The sequence below is a fragment of the Rhinichthys klamathensis genome, unplaced genomic scaffold (assembly GCF_029890125.1).
Source record: "Rhinichthys klamathensis goyatoka isolate OS25496 unplaced genomic scaffold, OSU_Roscu_1.1 h1tg000181l_1, whole genome shotgun sequence".
Classification (NCBI taxonomy): domain Eukaryota; kingdom Metazoa; phylum Chordata; class Actinopteri; order Cypriniformes; family Leuciscidae; genus Rhinichthys; species Rhinichthys klamathensis.
In genome coordinates, this window is record NW_026606709.1 from 6,061,728 (window position 1) to 6,088,069 (window position 26,342).

General features: G+C 42.9%; 1 protein-coding gene across 1 annotated transcript in view; it reads right to left on the reverse strand.

Annotated features, from left to right (window-relative positions):
• pclob (piccolo presynaptic cytomatrix protein b) overlaps window positions 1-26,342 on the reverse strand; it is a 112,877-nt gene that overhangs the window by 34,011 nt on the left and 52,524 nt on the right. The window contains exons 16-18 of the mRNA XM_056261407.1: window positions 12,082-12,537; window positions 4,895-11,246; window positions 2,828-4,557 (exon numbers count right to left, since the gene is read on the reverse strand). Of these exons, the coding sequence (XP_056117382.1) occupies window positions 2,828-4,557; window positions 4,895-11,246; window positions 12,082-12,537 (8,538 nt within the window). The remainder of the gene's footprint in view (window positions 1-2,827; window positions 4,558-4,894; window positions 11,247-12,081; window positions 12,538-26,342) is intronic.

Genomic DNA, 26,342 nt, shown 5'->3' on the forward strand with positions numbered 1-26,342 from the left:
ACGACAGATGCCTCCCTCACGGGCTGGGGAGCGATCCTAGAGGGACGCTCGGCTCGGGGTCTGTGGGGGGACCATCACCTTTCCTGGCATATCAATCGCCTGGAGATGATGGCCGTCTTTCTTGCTCTCAAGTATTTCCTCCCAGACCTCAGGGGCCACCATGTGTTGGTCCACACGGACAACACATCGGTGGTCGCCTATATAAATCATCAAGGGGGTTTGCGTTCACGTCCACTGTGCAAACTGGCGCACCAAATCCTCTTGTGGTCCCAGGGCAAGCTGCTTTCACTCAGAGCAGCTTATATCCCGGGGGCCCAGAACATAGGAGCAGACATCCTGTCGAGACAGGGGCCGAGGCCCGGGGAATGGAGGCTCCACCCTGAGGTGGTGGAGCTGATATGGAGGGAATTTGGCCAGGCTCAAGTGGATCTGTTTGTGTCTCGAGAGACGTCTCACTGTCCACTCTGGTTCTCCCTCACGCATCCAGCTCCTCTCGGACTAAATGTGATGGTACAGACGTGGCCGAGGCTACGTTTGTATGCTTTTCCCCCGATCGCTCTGCTCCCGGGAGTTCTGGAGAGAGTTCGCAGGGACCATCTGCGCCTGCTTCTTATAGCCCCCGCGGTGGCCGGGCAGAGTTTGGTTTGCAGATCTAGTGTCTCTTCTCAACGGGCCTCCTATGGAGCTTCCCGTCAGGAGGGACCTGCTGTCCCAAGCAGGGGGCTTGATATTTCACCCTCGTCCCGAACTGTGGAACCTGTGGGCTTGGCCTCTGAGGGGGCCCAGCTCATAGGGTCAGGTCTCTCAACCGAGGTTGTGGAGACCATTCTACAATCCAGAGCTCCCTCCACAAGGAAACTTTATGCCTTGAAGTGGAAGGTTTTCACTTCATGGTGCAGTGATCGTCAGCTGAACCCAGTTAACTGCCCGGTTGGTACAGTGCTGGAGTTTCTGCAGGATCGGTTCACTGCAGGTCTATCTCCGTCCACTCTGAAGGTCTATGTGGCGGCCATAGGTGCTTACCACATTCCTTTGGGTGGAATGTCTGTGGGGAAAGACCCTTTGGTATCTCGTTTTCTGCGTGGCACGTTGAGGCTGAGTACTGCTGTGCGCACTAGGGTTCCGACTTGGAACCTGGTGGTTGTCCTCCAAGGCCTTTCCCAGGCTCCCTTCGAGCCCTTGGAGGAGGTTCCAGCTAGTTTTCTTACGTTAAAAACTCTGTTCCTCCTCGCCATTTCTTCTCTTAAAAGAATAGGAGATCTTCAGGCTCTGTCGGTTGCACCCTCGTGCTTGGAATTTGCACCTGGCATGGTCAAAGCATTCCTTCATCATAGACCAGGTTTTATTCCTAAGGTCCCCACTAATGTGGCCCGATCTATAGTGCTGCAGGCCTTTTGTCCTCCTCCATTCCAGGATGCGGATCAGGAAAGGCACAATGTGCTATGCCCGGTGAGGGCTTTGGATGCTTACGTCCACAGAGGTGCCCTGTGGCGTAAATCCGAACAGTTATTGGTCTGTTTTGGACCCCCTAACAAAGGGTCCCCTGCATCTAAGCAAAGGATGAGCAAGTGGGTGGTCGAGGCTATCTCACTTGCTTATGAGTCGACCGGGCAGCCTTCCCCTATGGCTGTTCGGTCTCACTCTACTAGGAGTATGGCGGCCTCTAAGGCCTTATTGTCAGGAGTTCCGCTTCAAGACGTTTGTGATGCGGCAGGATGGTCCTCACCTCACACATTCGTTAGGTTTTATGCTCTGGACTTGGACTCTACACCAGGGTCCCGAGTGCTCTCGTCCCAGTGCTGCTCGCCTGATTTCACACTGGACAGGCACTTCTCGCTATGGTGGCGTTGGTATAGACGTTCCCTTAGCGTCATTCGACGCAACGCGAGTTCCCTTGAAAGGGAACGCCTCGGTTACGACTGTAACCTCGGTTCCCTCAAGAGGGAACGAGACGTTGCGTCACCTGCCATATCTCCTACGTGCCTGTAAGCGACTTGTTCAGACCTTACGAAGCTGTCGCGGCTGGGTTTGAACCGGCTTATGTAGTTTCCTGGTTCATGACGTCACCCGCCTCTGACGTCCCGTCACACCATTGGACTGATTTTACATGTGCTTCAATACATCATCACGCAAAGCGTTCCCTTAGCGTCATTCGACGCAACGTCTCGTTCCCTCTTCAGGGAATCGAGGTTACAGTCGTAACCGAGGCGTTTTATGTTGACTACATTTCAGGTGTATTTTCAATGTTTCAACAAAAGAGATTTAGAATAATAATATTTAGAACAATAATACAAATGATTATTTTTGTTAATTTTAATGTTAATTTAACAGCAGTGATGTAGAATCAACATCATAGTGTAACGTTGATTCAATGACATTACTGTTGATAATTTTTGTTAAATTTCAATATTGATTCAACATCGGTGATGTAGAATCATTTACAGTGTAACATTTATTCAACAATATTACCATTAATTATTTGTGTTCATTTTAATAATGATTCAACATCTGTGATGTAGAATCAATCATAGTGTAACGTTGATTCAATGGCATTACCATTGATGTTTTTGTTGAAATGTCACAATTTTTTCAACATTAATTGCGGGTGCAAAAGAGATATTGAACCAACATCACTTTGTAACGTTAATTCAATGCAATTAGCGTTGACGCATCAACATTGACTCAAGATTGTTTCAATGATTGCTTGCTATCTGGGTATACAGTATACAGCATGGTAACTTGGTATGTAATGCAATGATTAGGAGATGACAAAATAAAACAAATACTGTATATGAAGAGTGAATCAGTTTTAAAGTGCAGTACTTACTGAATAGGTGTCTGAGTACTGGTACATCATTCTGTCCTCAGTTGTCGGAATGAGTGACTTGGGGTCAGACAGAGATCGTTGTGAGGCCCTTAGTGATCTTGGACTACTGAGAAGCCTTGATGAATCAGCAGTAAGCATCTTCTGTGAGCTTTTCCCAGGGGACACTGGTGAAACTGGGGAGCATAATACCTTTGGAGATTTGGTAACTAACAAGCTTCCAACGTCATCAGCTGTCAGGTGTGTGCTAACACTTATCACAGCAGGCGTTTGACATATTTTATCTCTGTCTGATGTTATATCTGAATCGCTTTCTGTTTGACCGTCTCTGTGTAAATCTACCTTTGTGTCCACCTGAGCCCGAACAGGGGATCTCCTAATTGTCCCTGAATGCTCTGTCTGTACCGAAATCTCTGCTACAGTCTGAATTGCAATACTTGAAACCTTGGAGCTTTTACCCTTCTCTCCATCAACATATCTACTGGAACGAGACCTGCGTCTGCTCCGAATGGGGACGTCCCACTCATCCTGATCTTCATCATCAGTTTGCACACAGCTATCTACGCTTCTCCTACTTCTTCTCCTTCTACCAGAAGGAATCTTCTCAACACCATCTTCATCATCTGTTTGAACACTACTCTCAACCAATTTCTTACCACTTAACTCTACACTTTGCTCTTGTCTGGCTGTATCTGGCAGGTTTGTGGATAACTGCAACTTCTCCTTTGTCTGTGCACTCACTGATACAGGAGTGTTTGAACTATACTGTGTAAAAGCCCCAGAAGTTGTTAGCCAGTTTTGACCTGATCTAGAGTCATGGGTGGACACTGCAGATGACATTGAGTTGTCATCCTTCACTGGCCAGTACTGCCCATTATCTCCCCCAGAATATTTTGAGTCAAGAATAATGTCTGAGCTCATGGGTGGTGAAATACCCTCACTTGGCCTAAACCCATATGGGTGTAACTTTTGCTCTTCTAGTTGTTGCTGGAGTTGCTGCTGTAATCGATGGATTTGCTCTAACTGAAGTTGCTGCTGTGCAAAGGTTTCTTGTTGAAGAATCAGATGGGCCTTGCGTTCCTCTTCTTTCTGCATTAGAAGTTGCTGCTTCATGTTCTGAAGCTCCTCCAGCTCCTTCTGAACAATGATCTGCTCTTGTTCACGGTAACGCTGTATCTCGTGCCTCTCCCATTCAAGCTCTTCAGCTAGACACAGCTGCTTCAACTTTTCTAATTGTAAAAACTCATGTTCAGCCTTGTACTGTTGGCTTTTGCTGTCATCTAAATCAAGGAAATTTGGTGATACCAGTGTATCCAGGGAGGCTGCTATTGCCTCAAGTGTAGCATCTGAGTAGAGCTCAGGGAAGGCAGTCAATGAGGGAAGGAGACTGGCTAATGCAGAAGGTAGGATATCATTTGCTATATCAGATTGTGGGAATATTGATTGGTCTGTGCCTGTGGTGTTTACAAATCCATATGGAGCAGGCTGATTTTGAAGTGCTGAAAATGGCTCCGTAGTATCAGTCAGACTATTGTACATTGTGCTAAATATTGAACCTGGTTGGGTAGTAATTGCATACGTGGAGGGAACAGGTGCAGCAACAGATGAGTAAACGATGCCATTTGTCGATCTTAGCAAACTATTAATGCCAAACAATGTTCCTTGAGAATATGGAGTAGTGGTGATCCCGGTAAATTCCAAAGTGCCTTTCTTTGAGAAGTCTAAGGCCTCTTCTGTTATGTTAAGAAAACAAAAATAGCAGCAGCATCAGCATCTAAATGGATAATTTCTCTGTATCATGCAGCATTAATAGACTATAAAATGGAAGCCAAAGAGCATGCACATTTCTTGTCAGTGTCATCAGATTAGCAGGATGCAAAGCCAAAACACTGAGGGACAACACGAAGGCAAATGCATGCATCTGTTTAAAAAAAGGAACAGAAAAACACAAGAATGAAAATCAAGACATTCAGAGAGTAAACAACATAAAAATAAGGGACACGACCAATAAAAAGTACATTTATCAACATTAATATACAAAAAAAGATACAAGTGCACTGCAATACTGACCTGTTGACATTTTAGCTGATGTTAAATCTATAGCCCCCTCAGATGCCCCATTCTGATAGGTGAATCCATTCTTTATTTCATACCCAAAGAGCCCAGTTTCTTTGAAATTACTGTTTGATATCGAAGCCTTCATGGTACTGAGATCTTCAATAACAGGTGTTGTGGCAATATTAATTTGATAGCCAATTTGATTGTCTGGTTGTGTGGTCACAGGTGGCTGTGTTCTGCAGCTTCCTGTGAAAGGAAGCCTGTAAATTACATCACAGCAAACAGTTTGCCTTCCAGATGTAAGATCGACTGGTGTACCATCATCTTCCACAACAGTTGTAATCACTCCAGAAGATGAGGACAAAGCAACCATGGTTTTCATTGTCTTAGAAATGGTGAGGTCTACAGGTCCAGCTGTTGATGACTCTGTATGCATTGACATACCAGCAGTGGCATTTACAGAAACAGGCATTAGAGGAGAAGATGTGCTTGACACAGCTCTGTATGACAGATTAATAGGAATATCTGCACTGGTTGTTGGCTTAGGTTGAGTATTCACAGGTCTGTACACTATCTGTGCAAGTGGCTCAAATGGATTGTATGCGGTAAGTGGAAGTGGACCTGAAGCAGCATTTCCCAGGTCCAGAGGCTTGTCAACTGTGTTATTGTTGTAGGCAATTGTAGCTGTGCAAGTGACAATTGTTATGCTATCAGTAACAACAGAGAGTGTTGTAGTAGGGATTATTTCAGCACTTAGATTCACAATTTCTGGCTGTACAGCAGTTGCCTGTCGTCCACTTGATTCACTTGACAAGGAAGACCTATTTGAATCTGGGGCTGTTAGATCCATCCCTTGATCAGTCATTGTAACATTGACTTTAAAAGTAGTAAGATCTATAACATCACCAGCGTAGTGTATTTTTCCATTCTGTTTGGGCTTAGAATGGACTTCTGGCTGGACTGTGACTGTAGCAATCACAGGTTCAGGTATTGGTTCGACAGGAATCCTCTCCTGGACAACTGACACAGTTGTTCTTTGCACTTCAGTTGTGACAACTTGGGTAACAATATTAGGCAATGTGTCAGGATGCTGCTCAGTTGTTGAGATTGCAGAGTAGACTTGGCTCATGCTTGATATAACTTTATCTTGTCCATGTATTTCTTGACTCTCAATAGATTTCGTAAATTGGGTAAATGTGACTGGTAATGGTGGCACAGCTATTGCAGAAGTCACTAATTGAGTTTCTTGTTTTTGCTCATAAACTGTTTGCTGCTCTTGAAGCTGTTTTATTGAAACTGGTGAGGGATCCGGCTGTTTTATTGGAGCTGGTGAGGGATCCACGTCAGTCAATGCCTCTTCTGAAGCCGAGACTATTAGTACTTCTTCCATATCCAAACCAGGAATGTCTTCATTCTGAGCTGGGATTGGAATCTGGGTTATTGTTATTGGTACAGAATATGTTGTTAGTATTTGTTGCATCTCAAGTTCTTGTCGTACATCACTCACTGTATGCTGAGCAACAGACTCAGCAGAAACTCCTGACACTGGGGTTAAGGCTACTGGCACCTTGGCTGATGGTGAGGCTGAAGGCATGGGTAGATTAGAACCCATGGAAGGTGTGGTGTACATCATTGCTGGATAGGATGTTGGTTCCATGGCAATGGGTGGTGGTGGAGCTGGTGCTACTGCAACAGGTGCTGCCGAAATCATAGCAGCAGATGCCATTACAACTGGTGCTGCATCATGTGATGTAATATTCACAGATGGGAAGTGCACTGTTTTCTCCATTGAGAGATGAGAAACAATATTCGTATTCTGTGCTACTTCTGATGATGCCACTACAAGAGGTACTGAAACCGATGTTTGTACAGAAGCAAGTGGCATCTCTGGAACTGTTACACACGGTGCTGTAATACTTTGTGTTGAATTTACAGCTGGAGTGATATAATGAGTCTCCATTGTGACTGAAGCAAAGTCAGGTGCCATCACCACACAGGGAGCTGCTGCATTTAAAGCTGAGATAGCCTTTGGTCGGGCTGCTATAATTTGTGCTGAAATTAATGACACGGGTGCATCCACTACGGCTGGAGCAAACATTCTTGGAGGATCATATGGAACCTGCTGCCTGGGACTTGGCAGTGATGATCTTCCCATATGTGCTTGAGTTGTAATGCCCTCCACAGGTGATCCTGGTTCTGATGGTAATGTTATCACCACATACGTTTCAAGAGTTCTAGCAAATCTGGGTGACAAGGGCGATTTTGGTGATGAAGCACTGTGCTTGGTCTCTACAGGGGCAGCCAAACTTAGTGACAATGCATTTGGAGGTTCTCTTGTTCTTGGCATAGTTGCAGCACGAACTGCTTGAACAACTACTGGTTCTGGTTCCGGTGGCTTTACGCTCTCTCTTGATCTGTGACTAAATACCAGTCCTGGGGGAATACAGACAGGTCTGGGGGGAACTGGGGGTGGTGATTTGTGTGTTGGGGTCACAACTGTCATTGCAGTCATGTTGGCCATATTTGCTGGGGGTTCAGGTAGAGTTACTGTAACGGATGAGGGCGTTGAAACAGTTTTTTGCTGGTTAAAATCAGCCTTAGGCAATGTCCTATATGGCAGTTCTGGTGGTGAAGCTGTGGGAGGTGGTGGAAATGAAATCACTGGTCTATCTGTTCTTTCTTGAGACACATGAGGTTTTGCAGATGCCATACAAGGTTGAACTGTTGAATCAGTGATGAAACTTGATACTGTGGCTGGATAAGTAAAAGGAGAAACACAAACAATAACAGGGTGGCCTCTCCCATCTTCAATAGTTGTTTTACCCACCACATTTTCAAGATTTGGCAGTCTGACAGCAACTTGATCTTCCTGTGTCTGTACATTAGGATAAATGATTTGTGAAACTGATTGTTGTGAAGAAATTGCATCATCTGATAATTTTTTCTGCAGTATTTCTGCCATCCTTGGCTGAATATCAGCCAGTATAGATTGAACTGGTTGGGAGGTTGAAGCTCCAAAAGCAACAGTTGTAGTAATAGTAGGAGAAACAACAGAGACTGTCTTTTCAGCAATATGCTCTCTGTGATCTGTTGGAGGTGAAATAGGGGCTGCTTGGCCTAATGTGGGTGCCATGTCTGATCTGGTTATCACTGGTCTCTGAATAGGAATTTGAATAGAAACACTGGCCGGTGGCTGAGTGCCTCTTGCTAAAGCTGGTATAGTGGTACAGGGAGGTGGTGGTGTGGCCACTTGTTCAACAACTGAGCTGGTTTGCTCTGTAGAGAGAATATTTGCTGGTATTGAGGCTGATACCAAAGTTGGAACAGAAATAGGTGCTTGATCCACTGCTGAAACTGTCGCTGGAAGTGGGGCATAGGTTTGATAAGGTACTGGACTAGTCACAGAGATTGACTGTGATGGAGATGTGACCAGGTCAGGCATTTGGGCAACAATGGGGGTAGTTGTAGGAATCTGATTCTTGAGTGCAGTGAATGGCAATGTAGGCTCTGAAACTGAAGTTTGTTCTAGAACTGGATGCTCTAATGCAGGGGGCACACGATCTGGCATTTGAACAACAACATAAGTTTCTATTAAAGGTGCTTCTTGAGATTGAACAATATGTGTAGCAACAGTAGTTGTAGGGGTTTTCACATGCTCTACATTTGGTTGAGTCATTGGTGCAACAGTTTGTTTGTCTGTAGAGGCTGATTTAACAACTGGAGTTGGTTCATGTATTGCACCAGCCAAAGGTTTTTGAGCTGAATACAGTGTATGGGAAGAAACCCTATCTGGAGTAGGGACTGTTTCCTGTGTAGACTTTGGTATTACTGTTGGTTTTGGAGCCATTTTTGGTTTTGGACCTAGTGTTGGCTTTGCAACAAGAACTTTAGAAGTTTCAGTCGAAGTGCCAGAGTTTTCTGAGACATGTGGTGAGGCTGCAATGTCTGGTGAAGGGGATCCAATAATCTGTGTGGAAGATGCAATAGGAGCAGTTGCAAGTGAAACGTAGGTTGTGGCTTGCTCTGACACAAAGTCCGGCATGTGAATTACAACTGGGGCAGAAATATCAGCAACACTGGGGCTAGCTGGAGTAGATGTCTGGTCAGAAACTGGAGAGGATGATGACCGTCCTGCTGAAAGTTCTATATTTGAATCTGGGGATGAGACTGCTGGGGATGTCGGAGGAGACAGTGGTGATATTGCTGATGTCTCCACAACATTTTTTGATGAAGGAACTTCACAGATTACAGAAATGGGAACAGACTCAAATGTCTCTTCTGGGGTTTGAGGTTGCCCTTCACTTTGAGAAATATCACTTGTCTCAGGTGACATTTTTTCTTGTGTGACACTGTCCTCCTCTTCAACTTCCTCTTCACCAGACGAGCACTGAGTGATCTTTAAGTCAGGAATTGGATATAAAGCTTTGTACACAGATACATCCTGAGTAGATGTTGACTCTGTAATGTAAGGCTGCAAAATGCACTCAATAGGTTCAGTTAGGTTGTCTTCTTCCCCACTTGAAGGGATGAGTATCACCTCGGGGGAATCATATGATGACTCAGACACAGTCAGAGGTGAGATGGGAGACACAGGAGTTGATTGTGTTGGACTTGATCCTGGTGTTAAAACATCTTTTTGTGTTTTAAGTAGCTCTTCATAGGCATCCTCTGTTTGCAACATTGGCTTTGCATTTTTATCTGAAGTAAGAGCATCATTTCCAGAAATAGTCACATAACAAGTGTCACTGGCATAAAGTGGCAAGGATTTGTCGACCTTTGATGTATGTGTTTGCTGAGCCTCCTCTTCTGTTTGCGAGATCTTGTTCCTTTTTTGCATCATTTCCTCATAAGCCTCATCTGGTGTCATAAGTATCCTGACCGACTCATGCTCAGACATCTTTCTGAAATCTTGCTCATGGGTGACTTTACCAAAACCTGTTGCAGCCTGGTCTTTTTCCTCAACTAAAGATTCATAAGCATAGTCCTCTATTAACATGCCTCCATATAATGGTTCAATATCAGGTGGTGTGCATTTCTCTGATGTTTCGTATTCCTGTGCTTTCTCCATCATTTCCTCATATACCTCTTCAGCACTCTTTAATGGATTATCTGCAGCATCATGTGTTTCATATGATAATGTTCTGTATTCTACATCCTCTGGTTCAGATTCAACACTAGGTGAAAATTCAGAGGAGGAAGACTTGCGTTCCTCCATCCCTGCAACCAGTTGTAATTTATCAGTTTTAGTCAAATGATCACGTCTCCTTTGCATGCCCAGATCATCTCGTTCTGTCTTTAATTTTTTTGTGACCTTTCTTAACTGCTGCTGATCATCACGTTCATCTTCCTGCTCCATCTGTTGATCACCCTCCTCACGTAACTCATCTTCCTCAGACGAGTCCTCTACAGTGGGAAGAGCCTGGCCGTGTGGTCTGTGTTTTGCCTTTCTTTGCTGTTTACTCTCTGCTCTTGCCTTTTTATCACTTGGGCTACTGTCACTGTCTTCATCAATAGAGGACACAGAAGTAGGAGAAGCTGTTCCTGGCGTAATGCTGGATACCTGAACACTGGAAGACCCATCACCCTTGGACAAGTCTTCAATCAGACTCTCATACTCCTCTGTGGTCTGTCTAATATGATTTTTTTGTGTAATGGCAACAGCTGTGTCAGTAGTTGTGATATTCTCATTGTCATTTGACTCATCTATTTTCATTATGGATTCTTCCAATGCTTCTGAAACAGGGATGACTTGGGCAACTTGATCATCTTGGTAATGAGAAGACAGGCTGATATCATAAATCTCCTCAGGTTCTACAGTAAGTTTCTTTAGGGCATGCTTTATGGAATCATCAGATTTTTCGGCCTCTCTGGTTTCCTGCTGTGTTTGTTGCTCTTCTCTGACTTGGTTTTCATCATCAGATGGTAAGTTCTCATCTTCACCCATATGCATAAGTTGTCTTCTTATGAACTCTTCATCATCTCCAGAATTTGAACTGTCTAGTTTGTAGTCCTCACTGCTGGAGGAAGCAGGCATCACTCTTCTTCTCTGTATCTGAGGGGAGTGTTCACTCTCACTGCTGTCCTCGTGGTATTGTTTTACACTATCATGTGCTCTAACAGGTAAGAGTTTTGTAGCAGTTTCTTTTATGGCCATTTCACTGACTCTCTGTATCTCCTTAAGCTCTTCCTCAGCTGAGCTGTATGATTCTATCGAAACCGGCATGATGTCCTTTCTTTGTTGCCCTTTAACATCTGCTTTTAAGATGTCTACTTTAGAAATCTCTGAAATACTGCTATCAATTTGTATTTCAACATCTTCTTGTTGTCCATTCTTTGCAGAATGAGTGTATGTATCCTCTTTAACCTGCGTATAATAAAGAAAAAAAACTATTAAATTAAATCTGTAACGCCAAAAACATGAAATTACTACTGTAGTTGTTTCCTTTAAACAAACATGCATCCTCCTATTCATAAAAAAAACAATACAATTTAAGTAAGCAATAAGGTACGAGAGGCTGTGCTGTATCGTGAGTAAGTCACAGCAGAAGGGCGTTGTTAGGCATGACGCGAAGCGGTATGTAACTTCTGTTGCAACCCCAACAGAAGTTACATACATTATTTCGCAAATAGATGGCGGCAAAGACTGTCTTTATGAGTGAGTCAGTCAGTAGAGAAGACTTTTACATTGAAAGGACTTTACATTGAAAGGACTTTGAACATTGAACTTGTGATCGCGGAGAAGGAAGATGCATCTGACAGATGGCTATCGGCACAGGGAAACCCCTTAACTGTTAAAAGGACAAGATTTTGCAGCGGACATTCAAACAGATTTTTTTTTATTATGAATATAGGACTGACCTGAAGGAAAATGCTATATCTACTGTAAATGCAGGTACACTCGCTTACTCGATCTCTTACAATACTCTACTATACAATGAACAATATCAATCAAACATGTGTTTGCCAAGTTGCAAGTTGCCAAGAGTGGTTGCTAGGGGTGTTGTGTAGTGATACATAGAACCGTTGGGTTAAGCGGTCATAGTCGTGTTTTATTGTGAATAAAACACAGCTATTGACCAATCAGAATCAAGGATTGGAACTAACCGTTTTATAATATAATATAATATAAACAAATATTTGAATAAGGTAAAAAACAACAGCTTCTTGTATTGCTCAATAATGTGTATGTAATACTATACCATTGGCACTGCTGGAAGCGTAGACATTGATCCTCTATCAACTTGTGTCTCATCTGGGACTTTGTCTTTGCCAGTTTCTTTCAAAGTGACCTCAGCAGCAGTAATAACAGCTTTCTGAGACTCTGCAGCTGGTATTGGTGCCACCACAGCTGTCATCTCAGTCTGCAGCTTATCTGTGGTTGGAACAACAGAGAGAGGTGCAGGGACTGCTGGAGCGGTCACAGCTGACTTTCCAACAGTGGTTTTCTCCTCTGCCTGCTTTCCAGGAGATGGTTTTGTCTTGGAATTTTGAGTAGGTTCCTGTGAAGGTGCAGGAGTCTCAGAGAGCTGTGTTTTGGGTGTGACTGTAGGCTTGTCTTTTGTGGATACAGGGTCAGATATTGATATTTTCCCCATGTCTCCCAGCTGCCCAGCTATAGCTCTCTGTGTTTGACAATTCAAACACAACCACTCAGCCTGCAAAAAAAAATAAAAAATACAATGAGATAGAAATGAGATAAAACCCACAATGAGATATAAATGAATCTAAATCTATCTATCTATCTATCTATCTATCTATCTATCTATCTATCTATCTATCTATCTATCTATCTATCTATCTATCTATCTATCTATACGTATATACACACAGGTGAAACTCGAAAATGTTTAATATTGTGCAAAAGTTAATTTATTTCAGTAATTCAACTTAAAAGGTGAAACTAATATATCATATAGACTACTTATATAGACTAATATATTATTATAAGTGAGATATTTCAAGCCTTTATTTGTTATGATTTCCATTACACGAGAGTAGATGTTAAAACTTCATGCTGATTTGTACTCGGCTTTCGCCAAGATAAGCACAAACTAAGACGTAGCTTTACAGTAACCTATGCTTCTCCATCCATTTACGCTTCCTTCCATATGGTGATGTGAATCTCCTTCTGTCCGGCGTTAACGGCTGCAGTGTACTTGGCGCGTCTGCACACACAACGGCTGCAACTACAGTGTGGCCTCCCCAGTGGACCAGCACGACAACCGTCTGGATTGAGCCGAGTAGGAGACATCTCTAGGGTCTTCAAGTGGGCACCTTCCGTCCTCAGTGTTTCGTCGACTAGCCCACGACACCTCGACCGTGACTCTGGCGTCCCAGAGTCGCCCCCCTCCGTCCCCCACTCAACTCATCTCAGCTTACTGACCTTTACATCCCTCCTGCTGCTGAGGTTGCTCCTTCCTCGTAGTTCACATGTGACAAAACCACAATCTCTCCGCAACCCAACCATACGCACCAACCCGTTTGACTAAGGCTGTCGAGCCCCACTGTCTTCGTTAAAGTAGGTTCAGTGGCAACGGTTCCGTATGGCATACTACCTACCGCAAAACACAATATCTGTCCAAACACCAACCCTCATTCACGCAATATACACAGGAACGTAATAACTGTAATTACTATGCAAACTATACAAATAAACCAACAGACTCTTCGAGTTTTTCAAGAATTCTACGAAACCGTAGCGTGGCGGCCTGTACACAGCCAGCCAGAATATTTCCGTCTCAACCACAGCCAGTTGCTGCTCCTTTCTGCTGCTTCAGATAAGTTCTTTACTGTGCGACGCAACTCTTGGCCACTGAATCCGACGTCTCTGAGGAACCGGGTTGTAGAGTGTGCCACAAATCCTCGACAACCCACTTCCACTGGATAAACCTGGACTCTTCATCCTCGCTGTTCTGCTTCAGTGGCCAGATGAGCATACCGCAGTTTCTTCCTCTCATATGCCTCATCTACAGCATCCTCCCATGGCACTGTTAACTCTATCAGTTGAACAATGCGTGCTGATCCAGACCACAAAACAATATCTGGTCGGAGGTTAGTGGTGGCAATCGCAGCTTCCAGTTGTCCTGGGCGAGAATTGGTTTTAACTCCTTTTCTTGGTGGTTGCTTGCCTGGGCGGAGGAATATTGTCTTCTGTGTGTAATGTTTTGCTAGAACAGGTGGCAACTTATTGGTCATGTTATGCTTGCCTTCCAATGCTAAAGCCAAACATCGCAGTACTTGGTCATGGCGCCAAGTAAACCGACCTTGGCTAAGAGCCACCTTACATCCTGTCAAAATGTGCCTTAACCCTCTAGGCGCCACGGTCGAGTTTACTCGACAAGATGCGGCACTGAATAAAACGGCCAATTTTGTCAAATTGGGTGTCACATTTCGTTCGACCTCCCCTCCACTGGATGGCAGACATGTCATACTTCATCCCCGAATCAAAAAAACGTCATGTTTCTATACAAAATGTTCGAGTTAGTGCGCATTGAATGAATCAGTGCGATCAAAAGCGGAGCTAATGTGCGAGTGAGCCATGTTATCAGAGCCTCTCCGCAATCGCGGCGACAGTATTGTGGTGGAGACTTTGTCTAATACCACTGGGTATGTTAGACGAGGTCGAAGTATTCATAGGACAGTTAGGAGGCAACGTGGAGGCAGGGTGAGGAGTCGCAATGACAATGACAGTAGTCCGATCTGTGCCTTGCCGTTGCGAGTGAGCGTTTGAACTAAACAGGTCTTGTCTACTTGTGTTTGTATGTCATATGAATAATATATATGTGCCCTATACATGGAATCAGAGTGCCTACTGTATTTAGTAAATGTAAAATCTCTACAGCAAAAGGCCAACCACTACATGCATTCGGTTTGTTTCTACCATTTATTAGTAATGATTTACACAGTTTGTTTACTACTTACTATATACCTGAGCATTCAGTATTGTGCAATATAGCATACAGAAGGTGATGGACATTTTGGGGGGAAAGAAGTGCTGCATTTTATCATTTAAACATGACTTTTCATGAAAATTCTATAATCCAAGATTGCCGCCACCATATGACGTCATAATATGCCAATTAGATGGGAAAATGTAATCCCTACATAAACTTTGGGTCATCCTTAATATTTCTCTAATTTACAGAAAGTCTCTATCTTTTATCACTTTTAAGATATAGCCTTTTGAAATTAAGATGGCAAAATCGAACGTTTTAGGAAAAAACCTCTGGCGCCTAAAGGGTTAATGTGGCAGGTGATGAACACAAATGACAAGAGGGATCCTCTCCTACCCAAAGGTTTAGGTTCTGTGGTGATGGGAGAACATCATATGTTGACCTGATAAGGAAACTGATCTACTCTCTTCCATTGACCAAAGGTCTTTCCAGCCCATCTTGCGTTGTTCCACACTCTCCCATCTCATCCACTCTCCCTGCTTGGCCTGGGAAATGGCCTTTATAATCTTAATGAGTATGGCTTGCAGCTATGAAAATGGCTTGCAGCTTTTCACAATATTCTAATTTTGAATTTGGGGTTCTCATAAGCTGTAAGCCATAATCATCAAAATTATAACAAATAAAGGCTTGAAATATCCCACTTTTCATGTAATGAGTCTATATAATATATTAGTTTCACCTTTTAAGTTGAATTACTGAAAATAAATTAACTTTTGCACGATATTCTAATTTTTTGAGTTTCACCTGTATATACACTACCGTTCAAAAGTTTGGGGTCAGTGAGAATTTTATTTTTATTTTTTTGGAGGAAAGAAATCAATACTTTTATTTATCAAGGAATAATTAATTTGATCGAAAGTGACAGTAAAGACATTTATAATGTTACAAAAGTCTTTTGAACTTCCTATTCATCAAAAAAATAAAAAAAATAAAAAAAACTGTACAACTGACAGACCAACAACTGTTTCAACATTGATAATAATAATAAATGTTTCTTGAGCATCAAATCCTCATATTATACTGATTTGTGAAGGATCATTTGACACTGAAGACACTGACACTGGTGATGCTGAAAATTCAGCTTTGATCACAGGAATAAATTACACTTTACTATATATTCACACAGAAAACAGCTGATTTACACTGGAATAATATTTAATACTATAACTGATTTTTGTTGTATTTTTAATCAAATAAGCGCAGCCATGGTTAGCAGAAGAGAATTCTTTTAAAAGTATTTAAAATCGTACCGACCCCAAACTTTTGAACGGTAGTGTATATATCCAAGAAATACAGGCATCCTATCAATTCAGTGTCCCCACATATTGTGATTTCCCTTATTGTTCAAGTGGCACCACAAATTAAATATGCTTGAATAAATAACAATCTTAGTGCATTTAGAATAAATGAACAATAAATACACTGTCCTCAGCAATTTTTACAAAGGCTCTTTTCATTATTCTTGCAAATAAGAGCCACAGTAACACACCTGTCTCTGTTCCTACAGGAAACCATGTTTACACGTTTATGTCCGTGTGTGTGTGTGTGTGTGTGTGAAAGAGAGAAGGAATGAGAGAAAAAAAGTTCACACTTAGAACATGCTACAGTAGGATTTAAACACACATACTCTGTCCTAACATGAGATTAGGGTTTATTTCAGTGACGCAAACAAACCATAATTCTTTGGCACATGGTCTGACTTGAGTACTGTTCTTTATGATGTAACACCTCCTCTGTCTCTTTTGTCATACTCAAAAGCTTATTCACAAATCTGTGATTAAAAAAACGTATTTTTTTTTAGAAATCAAATAATTTAAAAGAAGGGGATATGCAAATGAATTTCAAATGAAAGAAATTGAAAAACAAATCCCAAGATGAACTCCAGACCAGACTGAAGCCATAACTCCCAATTTAGCTATCCTGTTAGGAAAATCCTACTAAATCTCTTTGTTTGTAGATCATTTGTATGTCAGTCTCTCTCTCTCTCTCTCTCTCTCTCTCTCTCTCTCTCTCTCTCTCTCTCTCTCTCTCTCTCTCTCTCTCTCTCTCTAATGACATTATATTAATGATTGCAACAGAAAGCTGACAGATGTATTCTGGGTGTTTTAACATTGTGTACCAGGGAGAAGAAATTAGGCACAGCCAGATGATCGTAAACATATGTAATCACAGACAAAGAGGATAAGTCAATGAGGTAGATCAGGACAACCTTCCTCTTCAGAACATCTGAATTACATCAAAATTGACTAAAAAATAAGGGTTTGACTGGGTCATTACTAAGTGTCACCATGGAAACCAGATAAGATTTATGTCCCTAGGAGAACAGTTTGTCCTCCTGAGCCTTTAGCTTGTACCAAATCCTAGTGAGCAGACAGCATTTTAAGGCATTTTTTTTGGTACGGTTCGCTTTCACACTGCTCTTTTTGCAAGTGAACCAAAATTTGTAAACAAAACCACACGTGTGCTAAGGTCGTCCATTCATTGGACAGGGATTCTCAAGTAGGGAAATCAGGAAGTGCAAAAAAGGCTCAGCATGGAGATATTTCGTACTGCAATATTTGTTATTTGACTAATTTTGTGTTATTCTGTACAAACGCAATATGAAGAAACTGCGCAGAAGACGGATCAGGTATAAGTTTTCACTCATAGAGCGGGGCTATGTTCACACATTCAAATAATGAGATTCTTATTGTATATACTGCTAACAAGTGCTGTCAATGTTAATACGATTAAGTTTGTCCAGTTTAACGCAGCATCATCCTTGTATTGTAACTATCGTTACATTATATGAACTACAAAAGCTTTTTTTTGCATCTATGCGCGATTAGACTAAAGAGAACGCTCTGAATGTGAATGTCCTGATGCACACACTCATTCATTCATTCCATTCCAATGATGCACACACACGACGCGCAGAAAGACGCGCAACAGTATCGTGTGGCCAGACAGCGCGCCGGAATGGAAATCTCTTTCGCACTTGAACAATAATAACACAAACCATTATGCCAAAATCTCCGACTACGGAAGCCTGTTAACTCAAAGGCGCAGTGCTTTCTTGCAATTGGGTCGGTACCAGAGTTCGTTTGGAACCGTACCGAGACCACCTCTTCAGCTGGGTCTCGGTTCGGTTGTTTGGTCCGCACCCGAGTTCGATTGGTGTATTCACACCTGCCCAAAAGGTCCGCACCAAGGGGGGAAACGAACTAGAGTTCGATTCAATCGAACTAAACAAGGCAGGTGTGAATACACCCATAGATTTTATGCCTTTGCAATTTTAAAGGGGTGGTATAATGCCCCTTTTTACAATATGTAAAATAAGACTCTGTTGTTCCCAGAGTGTGGATGTGATGTTTTAGCTCAAAATACCCCACAGATATTTTTTTACAGCATGTTAAAATTGTCCATTTTTGAGGGTCAGTAAAAACGTGTCGTTTTGTGTGTCCCTTTAAATGCAAATGAGCTGCTGCTCCCGCCCAGAGGGAGGAGCTTCAACAGCTTGTGTGTGTTAGCAGCTCCAGTGTTGCCAACTTAGCGCCTTTGTCGCTATTTTTAGCGACTTTTCAGACCCCTTTAGCGACATTTTTTCAAAAAAGCGACTAGCGACAATTTTAGCGACTTTTTAGACAAACCTCATTAACCTCCAAATGTTCCCAGTACTGTCCTGCGAGCGCGAGGTCTTGCTTTCTCCCTGTCGTTACTCTCTCTAGCTGCGTCTCCTCTGTTCAGTGAATGGCTGAGAGGAGCGCACGGCCGCTGACAGACGCGAATGAGCAGTGTTTTTCCATGGACTTATCACTTATATGCTTTTCTTTTGTTTTATATTTAAAGAATTTAGTTTGACCATTTTAATTTTATTTCTTTTCTTGTGCTTATTACTTGTAACACTCACTATCACAGAGCTTAGTTCATCCGGTTCCCTAACTCTCTCAATTCAGATAATGTTCCACATAGGCCTATAAAAAATGTAATCATTCACTATATTATAGCTACTCGTTCAATTGTCTGACAACAAAAAAATAGGAAATGAGAACAGCTTTATTTGACATTCGGCTATATTATATTGAATAGAGCATTAATTTAGAGAGAAAACGCACTAGGCTGACAGAACGCAAGTACGACGCGATGACGTCATTAATATGCTAATTGACGTATGACGTCATCTAGCGACATTTAGCGACTTTTAGGGAAGGCCTTAGCTACTTTCCTTTGAAAATAGTTGGCAACACTGAGCAGCTCCGATTACCTCACATAGACAAGCACTAAAATGTCAAGAAACCGTTCTGCCTTTTATGTTTAAACTGGAGTCGGACAATGATGGAGAGACTCAAGAAGTGACAACATGTAGAATGCAACAGGACGTTTCTGAATGGTTAGTTGATGAATTTATGTTGCTGATGTGGAGTTAACTATCTTCAAGTCTTTGTGAAGCATATTCTGTCATGATAATATATAAAATCACTCGTGTATGAACTGTTGTAAGATGCCTACAGAGTGACATGCTATTGCATTTGTGTTACATACTGTATTGCATCACAACAACTCTTCCTCTTCTCAACATGGACTGCGTGTTCCCGGGGGCAGGTTTTATGTACATTTTAGGGTTAGTGATGTCACCAACCCGGGAGGAATGTTGTGTAGTCCTTACCAGCCGTTTGTTGTAGTCCTTAAACAACGATTTTTTAAAAGCAAATATATTCTTTTGCTTTGAACTTTGAGGGTTGTAACTTTGCAGATTTTGTTTATGCTCAAACAGCAATATTACACACTAACTAAACTTAGAAAAGTGAAATCATAGTCAACCACCCCTTTAAAAAAAGTGTAAAAGTAAAACTAAAGACAAAGTTAATTATATTTTAATCTACAAAGATACTCTGTATCATAACAAACAGCAAGTGTTTGGAAAAGCTTTGTAGTTCTTGTGAATTTGGGCAAATGTGTGAATAATGTGTAGTAATGGCACATTGGTGAGGCAACCTCACAGAGCAGCCTATTTAGTGAGAAAATCCCTCAAGGGCACTGCTGAGCAAGAGAGGCTTCATGAGGAATAAAGTGCTTCTAATAAAGTTCAACATCCAGTACTTAATAAATCCAGTAAATAATACAACAAATATGAACAGGATATACCAGATAACTACTTGCCTACTATAAACTATATATGCAAATGTATCTATTAGAGCAAGATAAATTAACTCACAAACAGTCATTACATGAACAGAAAGGCCCATGGTTGCAAAAAGAAATGAGAACAAACTCATTTTAATACTGGCTGTGGCTTTAGTAAAATGTGCAATCGTCACCACTAACTGATATCTTGACTGTCTTATGCATATGCAAATCAGGAGAATCAGGGAGACCAATCAGAAGATTAATTAACCATAAAAGGAACCAATCCTCTTTTTCAGTACAAATTTGTGAATGTCCTCATCACTGCTGCTTGTTATTACAGCATGAAGGAAATGTAGAGTGCTGATCATGGCACATAAATAAAACAGCAAAAACAAAAAGGCTGGATTGTGGGCGCTACAAACAGGAAAATATCCAAAACGTGTTTAATCAAGGTACTAAACAGGGATGCACAAAACTACATATTTATAAAATCTATTAGCTCAGTGTGTTGCCTGAATGACTACATGACTAATCTGTCTTCAGAAATCTTGGAATAATTAGGCTAGTTCGGGAATCACATAACACTAATCAGATGTGTTTGTTAGGGGAATTTGTTTTTATGTTGGAAGTAATAAATAGATATGCAATTTGTATTGACAGAATATGGTATTTTCAATAGTGTCTGGAGATTTCTTTCAGAATATTTTGCCAACGTTCACAATCTAAAGCAGCAGTCTCTTTAGTCATTTATACATTTCTTTCTCTGCATTCTCTAAATGTTTCCTCATCTTTACTCTGATTGTCTGTATTTTATTCCAGTACAGAACTGAGAAAGTGGCACAGCAGATTTACTCTTTTTCAGATCAATTTAACTACATACCATGGTGATTACATTCATTCTTCTAAGAGCAGTCAAGAAGAGATATCATTCTCTGAGATCAATTACATCTGCTCAAGCATTTGGGAAGAAATGTCAGCGTTCCTGAATCACAGACTATATGAATAATTTGTGGGTGATTTATACTTCTATAGGAGAAAACGCCTCGGTTACGACTGTAACAACGGTTCCCTGAAGAGGGAACGAGACGTTGCGTTGAGAAGATGCTGTGGGAACGCTCTGTATGATTGCGTCGTGAAGTACTTGTGAAATCAGTCCAATGGCGTATAGGCAGGTGACGTCATGGCAGGAAGCTATAAAGCACACCCAGACCAAACATTGCCAACTTCTGATAGGTCGAAGCAAATCGATCACAGACATGCCGGAAGTATGGCAGCGTGATGCAACGTCTCGTTCCCTCTTCAGGGAACCGAGGTTACAGTCGTAACAGAGGTGTTCCCTTTCAAGGGAACTCGCATTGTGTCGAGATGACGCTGTGGGAACGTCTATACCAACGCCACCAAAGTGACCAGTGCGTGTCTTTTGTGAAATCAGACGAGGACAACAAAGACAGAATCACCTGGGACCCAGGAGTTAAGCCCAAAACTAGGTTGTAAACCCGACGAGTGTGTGCGGAAAGGAACATCCAGCCGCATCACACACCTCTTGTAGGGATTCCCCCTAATACAAGGCTACAAAGCCACCATACTCCTCCTGCTCCAACACACCACGGAGGAAACTGGTTTGTTTCCTGTGCAGGGAGCTTTAGAGTGATCGTGGCCTCAACAACTTCAGTTGAGAGACCTGGGTCTATGAGTTGGAATCCCTCAGAGGCCAAACCAACTCTGTTCTCCAGAAATCCAGGGAGTAGAACAATCAGGAAAACCACGTACAGACTCCATATGAGCTCCACTACCTCGGGGTGGAGTCTCCCTTCCCTGAGCCCCTGCCTCGACAGGATGTCTGCTCCCTGAATCTGGTGCCCAAGGATGTAGAGCCTGAGCTAGGGATGGGCGAAATGGCCTAAAATCCATTTTGCGATATACATTGCAGAGTCTTGCGATAACGATATATATCACGATATATAAATTATAATAGAACCATTTCAGAACAGGTTAGATAGACCATAAGGAAAGCCAAACTGCTAAATTTTTTTTTTTTTTTTTTTAAAGCGTACGTAGTTTTGAGAACATTTATTATGCAAAACTGTAATTATACAACATAATGTTGCAGATAAATAAAATTCAAGTACACTAGCTGCAGAGACTTTAACAAAGAAAAAGCTTAAAAGTATTGGGTTTCTTTCCATTAGTGCACGCCTGTTTCACACATACTCCGTGTGCAGTGCATACTGTATGCAGTGTGTGTTGCTGTGGTATGCAGCGCAGGAGCAGCATGCGCTATTGTGCTTTCACATATGGTGCGTTTGCAGTGCGCAACTGATCTACGGCTGTACGACAAACACAACATTTATCCTCTATTTTTTATTTAAAATCACTATTTTTATTATTAGTGTCTTTTATAAAATAATATAAAAGAGTTTCAGCATTGAGATTCTATTTGTACACATGACAGTAGCCTAGGCTAGTAATACGTCTACACTCTTTCACAAGACTTAGGCAATTCACGTTTAAACTTAATACACTTAAAAACGTAATATCACTTCTATATAGATTTATATATTAAGTTGCTCAAGCAAGTGACAAAACATTTATACATTTATGTTAACATCGCAAACATTTTAAATGAAAACATACACAATTGACAAAAACAGCTCTCTCATACCTTTTCTTTTGCATTCAAATCTTTTTTTACAAGAAATATTGCGGTCACAAATAACTTGTTTTTCCACCTCCACGAAGAGACAAGTGCATCAGTTATGTTGCGTTGTTGAGGTAACGTTACTGTGTAGTTCCCTATCAGTCGGTCACTATTACGTATGTCGTGACCGACCAATAGGAATCTCGCTAGAGAGGCCAAACTACTTCGAGTGAAACTAAACAATAGGGATGCACCGAATCCAGGATTTGGATTCGGATTCGGCCGAATATTGGGCTTTTTAACGGGGTTCGGTTTCTGCCGAACCTCAGAATTTTTTTCCACCGAACCGAACCCTAGGCTTGCACTACGCCCGCTACGTCGAAGTCACCGATCAGTGAATGACATCAAAGTACCGCGTGAACGAATAGAGAGCAGACGGCTCCTTATGCTTTTGAATTGCTCTCGCGGTACTTTGATGTCTTCAAGTCGAACAAGCCTGTAGTGTAATGCTACGTTCACACCGGACGCGAATAGCGCGTCAAATTCGCGTCTACCGCGTCTAGTTTGACGCTTGACCACTTTGTGTTAATTCGCGTGTCAATGGCGAAATTGACGCGCGTAAAAACAAAAGTTTGAAGCGAAATTTACGCGCGTCAGAGGCGAAAGTTTCGAAACCCGTCGGCGGCCATCTTTTTAGATGTTTATCGAGCATTAGCATTAGCATTATTCGAGAGAGTCACCGCTCGTATATGCTCTGGAGAGCAGAAACAGCTGCGTAGGGGACATCGTCGCTGTACTCGGGTCCACCAGACCCTCCGGAGGGTTTCAGGAGTTTCACCATTTGTTCCAGGAGCTAGGTTTGGTGGACCTAACGGTGAGGACGCTGACGAGGACACCGTAGGCCGTGTAAAGCCTCGGCCTCGAGTGGTCGCTGCCTGACGAGCCCGCGCTCTACAGCCCGGCGCGAGGTTCACCCTCGCCCGCACATTTATTTGATAATAAATGGAGCCAGCCTCCAAAAGTGAAACCTGTCCTGTGATTTTTTTATTTATTATACACTATGTGTTTGTTGTTTTTACATTAAAATAATAATGTTTCATATAATTTAAAATAGATATGGAATAAATAGCATTCAATACAAAATGAGTACTATCTCTCATATATTAAAATCGAGTTTTTATGTGAAAGATTTGCTTTGTTGTGCATTAGAACCACACCAGACATTTTAGTAATATTACAAAATAATTTATTAAAATAACAAACTTTCACTTCACCACGTGACAGCAGCAAGCAGGCTCCTGATTGGTTAACGCGGCGCGAATTGACGCAGAAGTTCAAATTTTTCAACTCGGGCAGCAGACGCGAATTCGCGTCAAACGCGTGAATGCACAAATAGCACTAACTAAATCATTCGTGCGTAACGCGCTTCCGCGCCAGACGCTTCAATTCGCGCCATTCGCGTGAACTTGACGCGCGAATGAGGCATATTCGCGTCTACCGCGCCGCGCTCTACGCCTCATTCGCGCCGCAGGAATTTTTTACGCGCGTAACGCGTCTTTGCATTGACTTAACATTGAAATCACTCGCGCCTGACGCGCTATTCGCGTCCGGTGTGAACGTAGCATAACGCGTTGTGTCAGGAAGAAAAATAGGGATAGCTCACAGCTAAAGTTATTGCAGAGGCCAGACAGACTCACGGAGGCGATTGGCATCACACAACTCGCACTTTATTACACAATCGAACTTGTGTAACTGTCTGTCACACGTGCTACCGTCCACAGCGTTACTTAACAAAATCAGGTAAAAATGAGCATCAAACAGAAATAACCCGCATACATGGGCATGTGTTCGAGCCGCACGGCACATACAATACGGACTGCAGACAGTTCAACAGGGAGCACACCTTATAGCACACGCAGTTCTTAAAGGGGCCACACCTTATTTCCACTCGTCGTTACAGTAGGTGGACCGTTCGAATGCAGTAGGTAACTTGTGAGAAAGTGAAAATGGAACTCGTGAGCAGAAAAAGTGTTGTTTGGCAGTACTTTCAGTGAAAAGAAGGCAATTCAAGTCGAGCTACATGTTCAATTTGCAATGCCGATTTGTCTCATGGTGGTAAGGACTCTAAACAATAGGCTACACAACATCGCCACTGTTAAAATGCATAATGTTGCTTATTCTTTTTTCTTTTTTTTACAGTTATAAAAGTAAAAGTAGTGTTTATTATTTACAGTAATAAAATAAAATGAAAAATCCACTTTGTTTACTTCATTAATGTGTTTACTGTGTTAATGGACTGAGGATGAGAGTAGGATTCGGTATTCGGTTTCGGATTCGGCAGAATCTTAACCAGTGGATTCGGTATTCGGCCGAACCCCACAAATCTGGATTCGGTGCATCCCTACTAAACAAGCCAATGCACATTGGCGTGCAAGTATTTGCATCAGCTGGGTATTTAACGCAGCTGGTGATGATTGCACGCTAGCTTTTTGCTTCGGAGCCAAGCACTTCGATGCTTCTTTTGAGACTTCAAACGAGCCTTCTGGACCTCTCCTTCCTGGTGCGGGCGTCACAACACGGCAGCCCGAGCAGTCTTTTTCTCTCTCTCTCTTTCTCTGTCTTTTTTTTTTTTTTGTGTACTGAGCAAAAACAAAAACTGTTTTAACAGCTGGTAAGGTGCGCCTCAGAGTGCTCAAAGGCTGTTTTCACAGCTGGTAAGACAGCGAGAGAGAGAACAGCGCACAGACAGGTGTACATTCCTGTCTGTGTTCGCAGTGACTGTTCCCCTGCGTGTTTCAGCACCAGTGAGAGCAGTCCCTAAAAGAGCTTACACAGATAAAACGCGTCTTTTTCAAGATGACTTTCTATCTGTGCGTTTCTGGATGTGGTCGTTACCTGGGGTCACGGGGTGGTCACGATCACTGCCTCGTGTGTCTGGGCCTCGAACACGCTGAGGCAGCGTTCGTGGATGAGTCATGTACCCATTGTGGGAAAATGAACATCTCGGAGCTGTGGTCGAGACTCTCGTTCCTGCAGGGGGCGGAGTCCCCGTGCCTCTGCCTCGATCCAATCATCTTCAGAGGGTTGCTTCGGGCAGTGACACGGGAGACCTGAGGATTATGGTGAGCGCGCTTCCTTCAGGAACCAACCTCCTAGGAACCCTCACCCCTCTCACGCTCCGCAGCCAGTTGAGCCACCAAAGCCAGTTGTTGCTCCCCGCGACGATCAGATGTCGATCGCTGCATCGGAGGGTGGGTCAGACTTCTCCACGAACGACGACTCGGCGCCGCTGCCTCCTTTGGGTGTGCCGAGTCGGACCCAGAGATGATGGCCATGCTTTTCGGGGCCGCCAACAGGATCGGGCTGGTGTGGAACCCTCCACCGTGTCCCGAAGCCTCGAGGTTGGACGATTGGTATCACGGGGTGGCGTGTGCTGGTTCTCAGAAACCCACCTCAGTGCCTTTCTTCCCGGAAGTGCATGAGGAGCTCACAGGGCGTGGACAGCACCTTTTACTGCCAGAAACCATCTCGGTGGCTCCTCCTCCCTCACCACCTTGGTGGTGCCGGGGCAGCTAAGGGATACAAGCGTATCCCGCCAGTGGAGCGGGCCGTTGCAATGCAACTGTGCCCTAACTCCACTTGGCGTGGAGAACCGTGTCTTCCTTCCCGGGCCTGTAGGTACTCGTCGGACCTATCCGGCAAGGCTTACAAGGCGTGTGGGGAAGCTGCCTCTGCCATGCACGCTATGGCGTTGCTGCAGGTC